We start from the raw sequence: 14,073 nt of genomic DNA, 5'->3' as shown, positions 1-14,073 counted from the left end.
GTCCAAGGGCGTAGAAATCACCCTTCACTGTAGCCAGTTCGCCCACCTCAGGGAAAATGATGTAGTTCCTCACGGATTTCATCAGGGCAGACAACACTCTGGATAACACCTTTGAAAACATGGGCTGAGACATCCCAGAAGCTATTCCCACTGTTGTCTGAAATGACCCACTTGCCAAGAAATGGAGTACTGACATGACCTGCACCAGAGGGGGAATCCCTGTGGGTTGGCGGATGGGGGACATCAGGTCGGGCTCCAGCCGGGCACACAGTTCATGGATAGTGGCACGGTTAAGACGGTAGGTCAGGATAATGTGGCGTTCTTCCATTGTCGACAGGTCCACCAGCGGTCGGTACACGGGAGGATTCATCCGTCTCCTCGCCCAACCCAGCGGACGGTGCCTAGGAAGGACAACATGGAGCACACAGTCAGGCAACCCACAGGTACGTACTCACAGCTAGCACAGTATACGATTCTCTATGCAGTGAATGGCGTGTATGAGTGGCTATGCAAGGCCTAGGCCTGTGTGACGCAGTTGAAATTGAGCCATGTGGGCCCTGGAAATGGCGGCTGCCTGACCTGTGAAGTGTGACAATGGGATGTGAGGTCAATGCGCTGGCGTGGCACACCGCGGCGGGCGGCGGGCCAAGACCGCGGCGCGAAGCCGCATTGGTTAACATTGAAGCCTATGGGTTTCAGGAGCCAATGGCGAAGGGCGCCGGCGGTGGCGGGACGCACCGCCGCGGACGTGACCGCCATTTTCTATCTACTTATCCACTTGCGACTTGAACTTTCACAGGAGAGGACCTATACTGCAAGTGTTGCTGTGACCTCGGTCTGGAAGGGACAATGGCTGCTGCGACTGGGGAAAGGGCCCCTGCCTTCACTGGAGAGGAGTTGGAGAAACTTGTGGATGGGGTCCTCCCCCAGTATGCGCAACTCTACGGTCCTCCAGACCAACAAGTGAGTTTAATTCTATCTAGATTTGGGGCCACTGGCTGGCTTGGGGGCCTGGCGGGGATGGGGTGCATGTTGGGGCTGGCGGGGGGCCTGGCGGGGATGGGGTGCATGTTGGGGCTGGAGGGGGGCCTGGCGGGGATGGGGGGCATGTTGGGGCTGGCGGGGGGCCTGGCGGGGGCCTGGCGGGGATGGGGGGCATGTTGGGGCTGGCGGGGGGCCTGGCGGGGATGGGGGGCATGTTGGCCATGGCGGGGGGCCTGGCGGGGGCCTGGCGGGGATGGGGTGCATGTTGGGCATGGCGGGGGGCCTGGCGGGGGCCTGGCGGGGATGGGGGGCATGTTGGGCCTGGCGGGGGGCCTGGCGGGGGGCCTGGCGGGGGGCCTGGCGGGGATGGGGGGCATGTTGGGCATGGCGGGGGGCCTGGCAGGGATGGGGGGCATGTTGGGCATGGCGGGGGGCCTGGCGGGGATGGGGGGCATGTTGGGCATGGCGGGGGGCCTGGTGGGGGGCCTGGCGGGGATGGGGTGCATGTTGGGCATGGCGGGGGGCCTGGCGGGGGGCCTGGCGGGGATGGGGGGCATGTTGGGCATGGCGGGGGGCCTGGCGGGGATGGGGTGCATGTTGGGCATGGCGGGGGGCCTGGCGGGGGGCCTGGCGGGGATGGGGTGCATGTTGGGCATGGCGGGGGGCCTGGCGGGGGGCCTGGCGGGGATGGGGGGCATGTTGGGCATGGCGGGGGGCCTGGCGGGGATGGGGGGCATGTTGGGCATGGCGGGGGGCCTGGCGGGGGGCCTGGCGGGGATGGGGGGCATGTTGGGGCTGGCGGGGGGCCTGGCGGGGATGGGGGGCGTTGGGCCACTGGAAAGGAAAATGCTGAGTAACTTGAACGTGGTATTTCACCCTCCCTGTACGTGTCACATAGGTCCGCGCCCATGAGAAGATTGGGATTTGGCGTGCCATCGCCAAGGAAGTCCGGGGCCTGGGGGTCCACCATCGACGGGGCACCCACTGCCGCAAGAGGTGGGAGGACATCCGCCGCGGGACCAAGAAGACCGCCGAGTCTCTGCTGGGGATGGCCTCCCAACGTAGGCGGGGTGCCTGCCGTCAACTGAGCCCCCTGATGTTCCGGATCCTGGCGGTGGCCTACCCTGATTTGGATGGGCGCGTGAGGGCAGCACAGCAGACACAAGGGGGTGAGTAGAAGCATCATCTACTCTGTTGTCGTGCAGTGGAGGTGTCTGGGTGGGGGAGGAGGGCTGGGGGTCCCCCTAGGCCAGGGCGATATCTGTAGGCTGGGCACCCCCGTAAGCCCCTGTGTCCCCAGCCACCACCCTCAGTAGTGTGTCAGTACAGCCATCCCTGGGCCGTGTCATCCATGGGTGCAGTTGACAACTCTAGGCGTGTAGAGCATGTTCCACGGAATGCGTAGCGGACCCCAAGTGCGCAACTTAGTGCAGGGGGCATCTGTGTCTGTCATGTCCGCTAACTGTACCGGAGATCCATGTACTCAATATCCCTTTATTTCTCTCTCCCCCCCCCTTTTTGTTTGTCTTTCTGTGCTTGTGTGCATCAGCATCATCAGGCGGAGGAGAAGTGGCATCGGGGCAGGAGGGAGCTGCATCTCACATGGCCCAGGAGGGCCATGCCACAGAGTCAGACTGGACCAGTGAGACGGAGGGCGAGGGGAGCTCCACGACGGGGACGACTGGAGCCTGCAGCGACACGGACACGTCCTCGGAAGGGGGCTCCCTTGCGGGGGTGGCACCATCCGTGCCCCCCGCCATTACAGGTACAGCCGCCACCCAGCGCACCATCTCCGCCCTCCCAGCAGCCCCTCCGCGTTCGCCCCGTGCCCGCTCTGCCAGGAAGCCGGGCATCTCCTTCGCCCCAGGCACCTCAGGCCCTGCCCCTGTTACCCCCGCTGCCCTCAGTGAGGAGGTCATTGACCTCCTCCGAACGCTCATTGTTGGGCAGACTACCCTTTTGAATGCCATCCAGGGGGTGGAGAGGGAGGTTCATCGCAGCAATGCGTACCTGGAGGGCATTCATTCGGGTCAGGCTGCCCATCAGCGATCGTTCCAGGCTCTGGCCTCAGCACTGACGGCAGCCATTGTCCCTGTCTCCTGCCTGCCTCTACTAACTCCCTCCTCCCAGTCTCCTGTTCCTCTGCCTGTCCCACCCACACCATCAGACCAGCCTGCACACACCTCAACACCCAAGAGAAGCTCATCCAAACATAAGCACCACAGATCACGCAGACATTCACACACGCAACATTCCGATGCAGACATGCCAACAGTCACTACCACCTCTGTGACCCCCACCTCCTCGTCTCCCTCCTCCCTCCCTGTGACGTCTCCACTCACACCTCCATTCACCTCACCATCAGCCAGTGTTTCCATCACCAGCACACCCTCCACTCCAGTCCGCACACGTGCAGTCACCACCCCCACTGCCATTTACACGTCCCCTGTGTCCTCTCCCACTGTGTCTGTCACCCCCTCTTCCACACCACACAAACGCAGCCACCCACCCACCCAACAGCCATCCACCTCACGACAGCCTATCCCTCCTGCACCTGCACCCAAAGACAGCAAACGTGACTCACCTACAACCACATCCTCTCCCTCCACTCCCATTCCCACTGTACCTACCACTCTCCATTGTCCCAAGAAGCTCTTCCTCGCCACTACTAACTTCTTTCCTGACCCTGAGCCCCCCCCTCCTTCTCGTCGGGGTAAGAAGAGCACCTCAGCCACCACCAGCCCTGCAGCCCCCTTGACAAGGGTGCAGGGGTATTGGAGCCCGCCAGCCCGCATGTCTGGATCTTCACCCAGCAGCAAGGGGACAGCCAGCCCACCCCCTGGGAAGAGGAGCAGAAGGCGGAAGGGGCGCCGCAGGAGCCCGCCTTCTACATCCCCCCCGGACACCACCCAGAGACAGTCACCAGCCACAGCTCCAAAGGGAGGCAAGGGCCACAGGCCGACGACTAAGGAGGGCAAGGGCAGCAAGTTGGAGAGGTCAGGCAGCAGGCCTGCTGCCCAGGAGGAGCCCACAACCCCCATAGCCGCTGCCCCGGGAGAGCCCACCACCCCCATAGCCGCTGCCCAGGGAGGACCCAGCCCAGCTGGCCAGGAGGGCCCCACCACCCACAGCCCAGGTGGGCAGTGAAGGAGCACCATCCCCGCTGCCCAGGAGGGCACCACCATGCAATTAGCAGTTGGCCATAGACCGTCCGCCGTCTCAAGAACCGCTGACCTGGGCCCTTCAAGGCAAGAACCGCTGAACTGGGCCCCGCCGTCTCAAGAACCGCTGAACTGGGCCCCGCCGTCTCAAGAACCGCTGAACTGGGCCCCGCCGTCTCAAGAACCGCTGACCTGGGCCCTTCAAGGCAAGAACCGCTGAACTGGGCCCTTCAAGGCAAGAACCGCTGAACTGGGCCCCGCCGTCTCAAGAACCGCTGAACTGGGCCCCGCCGTCTCAAGAACCGCTGAACTGGGCCCTTCAAGGCAAGAACCGCTGAACTGGGCCCTTCAAGGCAAGGAGCGCTGAACTGGGCCCCGCCGTCTCAAGAACCGCTGAACTGGGCCCCGCCGTCTCAAGAACCGCTGAACTGGGCCCTTCAAGGCAAGAACCGCTGACCTGGGCCCCGCCGTCTCAAGAACCGCTGAACTGGGCCCTTCAAGGCAAGGAGCGCTGAACTGGGCCCCGCCGTCTCAAGAACCGCTGAACTGGGCCCCGCCGTCTCAAGAACCGCTGAACTGGGCCCCGCCGTCTCAAGAACCGCTGAACTGGGCCCCGCCGTCTCAAGAACCGCTGAACTGGGCCCTTCAAGGCAAGAACCGCTGAACTGGGCCCTTCAAGGCAAGGAGCGCTGAACTGGGCCCCGCCGTCTCAAGAACCGCTGAACTGGGCCCCGCCGTCTCAAGAACCGCTGAACTGGGCCCTTCAAGGCAAGAACCGCTGACCTGGGCCCCGCCGTCTCAAGAACCGCTGAACTGGGCCCTTCAAGGCAAGGAGCGCTGAACTGGGCCCCGCCGTCTCAAGAACCGCTGAACTGGGCCCCGCCGTCTCAAGAACCGCTGAACTGGGCCCCGCCGTCTCAAGAACCGCTGAACTGGGCCCTTCAAGGCAAGAACCGCTGAACTGGGCCCCGCCGTCTCAAGAACCGCTGAACTGGGCCCCGCCGTCTCAAGAACCGCTGAACTGGGCCCTTCAAGGCAAGAACCGCTGACCTGGGCCCCGCCGTCTCAAGAACCGCTGAACTGGGCCCTTCAAGGCAAGGAGCGCTGAACTGGGCCCCGCCGTCTCAAGAACCGCTGAACTGGGCCCCGCCGTCTCAAGAACCGCTGAACTGGGCCCCGCCGTCTCAAGAACCGCTGAACTGGGCCCTTCAAGGCAAGAACCGCTGAACTGGGCCCCGCCGTCTCAAGAACCGCTGACCTGGGCCCTTCAAGGCAAGAACCGCTGACCTGGGCCCTTCAAGGCAAGAACCGCTGAACTGGGCCCCGCCGTCTCAAGAACCGCTGAACTGGGCCCCGCCGTCTCAAGAACCGCTGAACTGGGCCCTTCAAGGCAAGAACCGCTGAACTGGGCCCCGCCGTCTCAAGAACCGCTGAACTGGGCCCTTCAAGGCAAGAACCGCTGAACTGGGCCCCGCCGTCTCAAGAACCGCTGGACTGGGCCCCGCCGTCTCAAGAACCGCTGGACTGGGCCCTTCAAGGCAAGAACCGCTGGCCCTTTGGCAGACGTGGCAGGGCAGGATCTATCTCGCGCAGGGCTGCAGGATGTCCTCTGGCCAACTTGCCTCCTCCAGTGGCAGTGGGGTCTGTTATGGACTGTTTGGACTGTGGCTTTGCTCTCCCCAGGATGGCCCAGTGGGCGGGCCACCCACTGTATGGACTGTATGGACTGTGGCTTTGCTCTCCCCAGGATGGCCCAGTGGGCAGGCCACCCACTGTATGGACTGTATGGACTGTGGCTTTGCTCTCCCCAGGATGGCCCAGTGGGCAGGCCACCCACTGTATGGACTGTATGGACTGTGGCTTTGCTCTCCCCAGGATGGCCCAGTGGGCAGGCCACCCACTGTATGGACTGTATGGACTGTGGCTTTGCTCTCCCCAGGATGGCCCAGTGGGCAGGCCACCCACTGTATGGACTGTATGGACTGTGGCTTTGCTCTCCCCAGGATGGCCCAGTGGGCAGGCCACCCACTGTATGGACTGTATGGACTGTGGCTTTGCTCTCCCCAGGATGGCCCAGTGGGCAGGCCACCCACTGTATGGACTGTATGGACTGTGGCTTTGCTCTCCCCAGGATGGCCCAGTGGGCAGGCCACCCACTGTATGGACTGTATGGACTGTGGCTTTGCTCTCCCCAGGATGGCCCAGTGGGCAGGCCACCCACTGTATGGACTGTATGGACTGTGGCTTTGCTCTCCCCAGGATGGCCCAGTGGGCAGGCCACCCACTGTATGGACTGTATGGACTGTGGCTTTGCTCTCCCCAGGATGGCCCAGTGGTCATGGAGTCCCCTCGTGGATCTGGCGTCGTGTACTCAAGTGGCTGAGGTGCCCCCCCTTCCCTTCCCCCTGAGGTGCCTGTCCTATTTTCTTTCTGATGCCCCTGCAGTGTTCTCTCCGTGGAGTTCTTGTCGTGGGACTGGGCCTTGCCCCTTTGCACAGGACCCCTGTGATCCACGGACAGTGGTTGGACTACATTTAGTAGCTGTATATATTTTGTACATAGTTTTTTTCAATATATCTGGCCGTTTATGATCTCTTCTTTTGGTCTTTGCATTATTTCGGAGGGGGGTGGTTTGTGGGTTGTGACAGTGATCTGTGGGAATGCATTGATGTGTGTGTTGTAGTGGGTGTGGGTGGGTGGGTGTGTGCCGGTAATCTTTTCCCTCCCCTGTGTCGTAGGTGCAGTACTCACCGATGTCTTCCGCGCCGCCGGGCGTGCTCCTGGTATATGAGGAGGAATAGGAGTGCGGGGATGACCTGCAACTCTGGCTCCATACTGCCGGAATCTCCCGTGGAGTGCGTAGAGGTGAGCGTTTTCCCGTTCGTAGTCTGTTTCCGCCGTGTTCTTATCGGCGGTGCTCCCGCCCCGGAAAAGGTGGCAGATTGGTGGGTCGTAATAGGGTGGGCGGTACTTTGTCTGCCGCCGGGCTGTTGGCGGGAACCGCCGCGCTGTTTGTTTGTACCGCTGTGGCGGTCGGAGTGTTAAGTTGGCGGGCTGTGTTGGCGGTTCCCGCCAGGGTCAGAATGCCATTTTTAATACCGCCGGTCTGTTCGCGGTCCGACCGCCGCCTCTCCGCCGACCGCCAGGGTCAGAATGAGGGCCATAGTGTTGTAGCTGTTGGTTATAAAATGAGGAGACACCATTATTTTAGCAATATGGCCTTTCGTGGACAGAGTTAATAAACTTGTAGATATTTAGTGTGTTTCAGGGTGAGGAATATAATGATGAAGGCAGAGAAGTGAAGAACAAATATGAGACAGCCTGAAAAGTCAGACTAAAAGTTGGAACTCTGTTACGATCATGGGGATATAGAATACATAGGAAACTGAGTTATTAGTTGTGGGAGGTGGAAGCCGTACTCAAGTAATAAATGCAGTCCTTGTCATGGAGAACCACAAAAGCCAATAAATAAACCTGTGCTTAACCCTCTGGAAGCTTGGCACAAAAGCAGTCAGACTTAACTTAGAGGAAATGAGTAAAGTATTTATGAGGCACTCAAACAGTTATAAAGTGAAAACATGACGCAGTAAAAATCTCAAACCAATTTAGAAGAGTACATTGTAATAAATAAAATTACACCAAAATGACAAAATGCAATCATTAGAAAAGGACTTATGAATTTTCAACGTTCTAAGTGAAAATGGAGGCGAAAAGCACAAAATGCCACTCGCAGGTATCTGGTCGCACTGGACTGGGTCAAAGTCACAAGTTGAGGCCAACCATGATGGAGCATGCCCAAGTTTTCCCTGGTGAGGAGCTGACATTCTCAGAGTCCATATAGAGAGTCTTGGCTGGAGCTTCACATTGGCAGGGGCTGTGAGGAGGTGGTTGTTGTCGCAAGGAGCAGGTCATCACTGGAGCTTCATGTTGGCTGCTGACATGGGCAGGCATTGTTTGATGTGGAGAGGTCGTTGCCGGGGTTTTGTGTGGCTGGGTGTTGCAGACGGTCATTTCTTGACGCAGAGTCCTCTTGTGGTCACGAGGAGCCCAAAACCTCTGGATTTTCACCTGGAGTTCATGAGGAGTACACTGATGCCAGCCAAAGGACTAAGACCTGGGACGGTGGGTTACCTCTTGGGGCATTCCAGAAGAGGCCAGCAACAGGGCTCAGGCAGGAGGCGGCAAGTTCAGTTGGTGCTGGTCAGCTCAGCAGTTGCATGGAGGCCTCTGGAAGCTTCTTGTGTCCATCTAGCCCAAACAGGAGGTCAGCCAAGTGACCGTTGGAGTAGCCTCTGGGGAGCCTGGTTTCAAGGCAAGCAGGCCAGTCTTCTATCTTCAGACAGCAGGGCAGTCCTTCTTCTAAATCTTCCACACGTCCAAGAGTGTTCTGATGAGCATTTCTGAAGGTACCATTTTTATACCCAGTGCCATTCTGTTGGTGGTAGATGTCCCCTTTGTCTAACCTTACCTCATTCCTGGGTTTAGCTCCAATCTCTCTAGTGGGACAAAGTCAGGCAGGACAAGGTGTGAGCTACAATTGTCAGTGGCAGGGCAGGCAACCCTTAGAAGTCAATAGGGTGGGGCATAGCCCTGAGGCTACTCTTTGAAGCTCTGAAACCGCTGAGTATACCAAGGACATCCTATCCATGAGCCCTTTTGTCCCTGTGTCTGGAAGCAAAACTCATCACACCACAGGAGAGCCATTCATAGTCATGTTACCCTGGACACAGGCAGAAAATCACACTTGGTTTGGCCAGGAAATCTTTCTAAAAGTGGCATTTTCAAAATAGTAACTTAAACTCCGATTCAACCATTAAAGTGGATTTCAAATTACAAGTCAGATCAGTGGAAGAAGCATTAATCTATCTGTTCCCAAACTGAAGTTTTTCACTGCCTCAACATGTAAAACTTAAGAACACTTCTTACTTTCTAAATACCATTCACCTTGCCCTATGAGCCTTTACGGTGTACTTTTAGGGGATGACTGATAATTGTTAAAAATGAATGTTCAGTACGTTTGCGGTGAGGGGGCAATTCCTGCAATATGCTAAACTGGTGAGAATGGTGCAGGAAATCGGACAGAATTCCCAAATATGCCCCAACTGATGGAAACCCTGCGTTTATTGTTGACAGAGGGGTCGACAAGGCACATGGTGACACATATCTATAAGACACTCAATGTGTTAGCCCAGACTAACCTCCCGGCATGGCGAGTGTGGGGGAGAAACTAGCGACACCCCTTACCAACCCGGAATGGAGCATGAATTGGTGAAGAAAGTCTTGTGCAACACTAGATTTAAATTGGCTCAATTCAATTATGTGCACGGCAGGGGCCTAACACCATTCAAACTTAGCAGGATATATTTTAGGCACGGGGCAGATTGTCCCAGATGTGGGGGAGAGGGAGCCTCTTTCTTGCATGTGGCGTGAGAGTGCGCTAGGGTGCATGATTATTGGCAACAGGTGGTTACGAGGCTGAGAGAGGTGATTGCCTTCACAATTGAGGAGTCATCCCTTGTGTGTCTGCTTGGTATTATTAAACAACCTGGAGAGGGTAAAATACATTGGAGGTTCCTACAGCTGGCATTAGCTCCTCTGGCTAAAAGGAGGGTGGACATGGGATGGCTACACACAAAGGTCCCCTCCATTACTCAGTGATTCTAGGACGTTAGCAAGTGGGCAATTGCTAAGGAGATATATATGAAGCTCAATCATTGGGATGGTAAGTTACAGGAGGACCTAGAAATATGGGCCACCCCACAGGATAACATGCACGTGGGTCGGGATGGTAACAATGAACAGTGTATGCAATCCCAAGACACGGAATCCTGTAACACACAAGGGCACACCCAGGGGAACAAGGAGGAGGCAGCAACCGCCTTGGGTTGAAGGCGAGCAATGGGATCTAGGAAAGAGGGGAGCTATAGAGTAATTCAGCTATTGAGCATGGTGGGGTATGAATGTCTACATGTTGGGTGACAAATTACTGCTGCATTGGCAGTACTTGTGGCAGCCCCTGTGGATGAGACTAAGCGGAGGAACTAATAAGACCGAATTCCTTGTAATGTATCATTGATGATGATGAAACACTCGGCAACTCTACTGTTACCGTTACTGGTTACTGTTATACTCTTAGTTGGCAAAGATTCATATGTAAATGTATGCTACTAATGCAATATTACGTATAGCCCTAAGTTTGGGCTAACTGCTGACCAAGGACTAATAAAAAGAACTAAAAAAAAATTTAATGTTTGGGTCTGGTAAAAGGTTTATGTGGCCAGGTTAAACTATCAGTTTAAAACTGCACACAAGCTGCAATGGCAGGCCTAATACATGTTTTGTAGGGGTACTTTAGTAGGATGCACAATGAGTGCTGCAGCTCACTAGTAGCGTTTAATATATAGGCCCCGGGTACATGTTGTACTATTTACTAGATGCCTACAAGTAATTTACATGAATCGATCAGGTGTATACCAGTTGTACCATTTTTAAGGGAAAGAGCACAAGCACTTTACCACTGATTAGCAGGAAAAAAGTATGCAGAGTCCTAAAAGGCAGCAAAAACAGTTTAGCAAAGATAGACAAAAATCTGGGTTGACCCTGCAGAACGGGCCCGGCCCAACACAACAGTCCATGGGAGGGCTACTTTTGACGAAGGGGACAGAGAATGATGAAGGTATCTTTCATGATGTCCAGCAGCTATTTGAAGGGTTGTTGATCATACATTCCTATCCTTCCTCTCAGGCCACATTAGAGGTGTCTAGCGTACATTTGAAATGGCCAGATTTTCAGGATAACTATTATGTTCTTTATGAATAGGGTAGTCCTGTTTTTACAAGGGTATCCAGGCACTTCAAGACCGCTTATATAAAATAAATGATACTGACTGGATAACTTACAATCTAAATCTCAAAGGTTCAAGCAGTGAATTTATCCCTGACACTAATGAATGGTAAATATGGTCAGTGGTGCTTATATGTTCCTTAGGTAGGGCATATATTGTTGGATTTGGGTTTTTATTATTAATTAGAGTGTAAAAGTTATGAAAATTAAAATAATAAAAAGATACTGAAGTAAAAATCGACAGGAGATTCACTGATATGATTATTGTGTATTATATATTTTCAGGCACCTCTACTAAGCGGAAGCCAAAGCTGATGTATTGTACAATTGCTGGTAATTTAAAAGACTGCATGAGTTCTATAGGTGTTCCTTCAGTAAGCATTTGAGTATGAGTGATGATATGCTTGTTTAGGTGTTTTTATGCATTTTATATTGTGATTAATTTTCTATGTAGGTGTTATCTAATTAAACTTATTTGAACAAGAATAGTATTCAATACTAAAGTATTGTATATGGAGATTTTTTATGTATATACAAAAAAAATAATGAAAATAATACCAGAGACTCTCTGGTTAATATACAAAAGATTGAGGGTGTAAGATATATCAGATCTGTATCATTTCTTTTATGTTACCTAACTTCTCACCATGTAAATTAGTTTAATTTAGACTCATTATATGTAAGTGTATCTTATGAAAATATCCTGGAGTGTTTTTATCATCTGGACCTCCGTTGGACTCTGCTGTTCTATTTTTACCGTAAATCATAGATGGGTGCCTTTTCGGGACCAAGAATGTGGAAGCAGATGATTATGCAGTAGAATCGAAGTTACCAAATGGGAAAAACTAGCTAGGTGGGGGCATGTTGCTGTAGGTGAAAGCGAGGAACAAAGATATGCATCTGGATGGGGTGCAGCCATCAGGCATATGTTACTGAGTGCAGAGTGAGCACTCCTGGAATAAATTCAGCTAAATTACCACAGGTTTGTTCTGAATTGACAATACATGCAGACGTTTTATGGTAGGATTATAGATACGAAATCCAGAAGAAAGCAGGAATTGGTTCAAGGAGGATTTAACACAATGGCTTGTGGTTTGTTCAGGCAGGTAGAGGAAAAATACATAAGAAGGCATATTACAGAAAATGGCATAACGAAAAATGATTTTCAAATGCAAATTAGCCATGGGCAATTAAAACTTCTTGAAGTAATGATCTGATGCTTTACTGATTATGGGGATTTGGTGTTAAGTGCTGCTTCATCTCTTAATCCAGTGTATAGATCCACTACCTTTGAAAGTCTTTGGTTATTGAGTTCTAGGCTGGTGTCCTCAGTAAGCAAGCCATGTTCGTCCTTCGGCAGTCATTGAGGCCACAGGTCATATCTTTACAACGGAGCACCAAAGATACAGTTTTCAAAACTGTCACCAGCATGTGGATCTCCATTTTATGTGTAGCATCCCTCAGCTGGCTCCGGCTTAATTATTTTGTCTCCAAAATGGCGGAGCAGGATCATAAAATCATCATATGTATTTATAACTAGAGGGAAGGGAACGCTGCTTATTGTTGAATGATTTCATTACACATTTATTAAAACCCAAAATCAGTTACATTCGTTATTTTTAAAAAATCCATGCAGGAATTAGCTTGGGCAAATTGTTAAAAAAGAATAATGGGATGAGGAGACCTGAATTTCATTGCTGACTTCCCTTTTCACCAACATTTTTTGTTGATGGATAATCATTTTTTTTCTGCGTATCTCCGTTTTCAAGCTTGAAAAATAAAGCGCTATACAGCACAACATATATATTTAGAGTAAATGATATGTACTTTTTAACATTAGAGGACGTAGATATTTTAATCTATAAACTAAAGACACAAATATTGAAAACATTTTTTTTATACGACCCATTTTATTTATTTATTTATTTATTTATTTATTTGTTCGCAGGCGCGTGCTTGGCCGAGCAGAGCCTGCGTGGTCTCTATGGGAACAGCTTGGGGAATGCATTCTCATTAGCAGCTTCCTGAACCCCATGCGGGGCAGAAAGCAGACACTGCCACAGTGGCCAATTTAAACCGCATTTCGGTTTACGCAGCAAACAAACTTTGTATAAAACACCTACGTCTGCTAAAGGGGTGCACAGTGGTACTTATTAAAAGGGCCAGTGCGAAAGAAAGGAGAGCTGAAAGGCCACTGGCAGGAAAATGGGTGCTGCCAAGTGAGTTGCTTCATAGCCCGATCTCAGTGCCCAGCCGAACGCCAGGCTCGCACCTTGTTGCACATAACTAACAATGTTATCTGAACGCATCTGTAAGTATCTTTGTAGCTTACAACTGAAAGTGTTTCTACAAATGTCATGGATGAGGTTGTCTAATACAAGAGCGGGTTTGGCGATCAACCTAGCAGTAAAATAGATTGTGTGTTTTTTTTTATTGAATGTTTATCAGACATGTTTTGTGCCTACAGAAGACCCAGGCCTGATAAAAGAGCAGACATTTCTCAAGCCATGGAATTGCCAACAGCGTCGGTACCGGTAACACCAGCGGTGGGGGGCATCTGGCCCATTATGAGTTAGACCCTAAAGGACCACTAGGAAAAATGGAATTAGCAGGGGGATTGATTATCCCGGGTCAGACTCTCACAGGATTTCCTCGTTTTGGGTTGGAATTTCAACCAGATTTTTCAGTTGCTTTGAGCACAAGTGATGTGGTCAGAGGCTTGTAACCCGGTGAACCTTGAGAACTAATTTACAGAGCCCAGTCTAAATAACAAGTAACTGTAACATTCCGTTGTATAAAAGAATGATTGAGCTACATGCAATAGCAGTAACAGTGTTACAGTGGCAACAGCTAACCAAAAGTTGTGAGAATGAGGTGTTGACCATAGGCACCTTTGTTAATGTTAATTAGCATTGGCATAAAGCACAACCTGTTATTAGCACCCCACTGTACTGCCTTCCAGTTATTCAAGGCATGGTTTTTCACACGTTTTACTGATCTGAATTGAAAGTCTGTATAATTGCTTACATATTTCTTTGTATGGGGTGGGTGGTGACTGGCTGGCAAATGTACATACGGTAGATAA

The 14,073-nt window shown here is 52.7% G+C and overlaps 1 protein-coding gene across 3 annotated transcripts in view; it reads left to right on the top strand.

Annotated features, from left to right (window-relative positions):
* The window catches only part of GFOD1 (Gfo/Idh/MocA-like oxidoreductase domain containing 1), a 332,915-nt gene that overhangs the window by 289,879 nt on the left and 28,963 nt on the right, over nucleotides 1-14,073 (top strand). The window contains exon 1 of one of the 3 annotated variants that reach the window (XM_069219745.1): nucleotides 13,167-13,299. The exons of the other annotated variants lie outside the window; for them this stretch is intronic. Coding sequence (XP_069075846.1) covers nucleotides 13,281-13,299 — 19 coding nt within the window. The 5' untranslated portion in view covers nucleotides 13,167-13,280. Of the gene's footprint in view, nucleotides 1-13,166; nucleotides 13,300-14,073 lie in introns of those variants that run through there. 3 annotated transcript variants of the gene reach the window in all.

This window comes from Pleurodeles waltl, chromosome 2_2 (genome assembly GCF_031143425.1).
Source record: "Pleurodeles waltl isolate 20211129_DDA chromosome 2_2, aPleWal1.hap1.20221129, whole genome shotgun sequence".
In the NCBI taxonomy this organism is placed as follows: Eukaryota; Metazoa; Chordata; class Amphibia; order Caudata; family Salamandridae; genus Pleurodeles; species Pleurodeles waltl.
The sequence above is the reverse complement of the archived record's forward strand: the minus strand, read 5'-3'. Positions and strand labels throughout refer to the sequence as shown.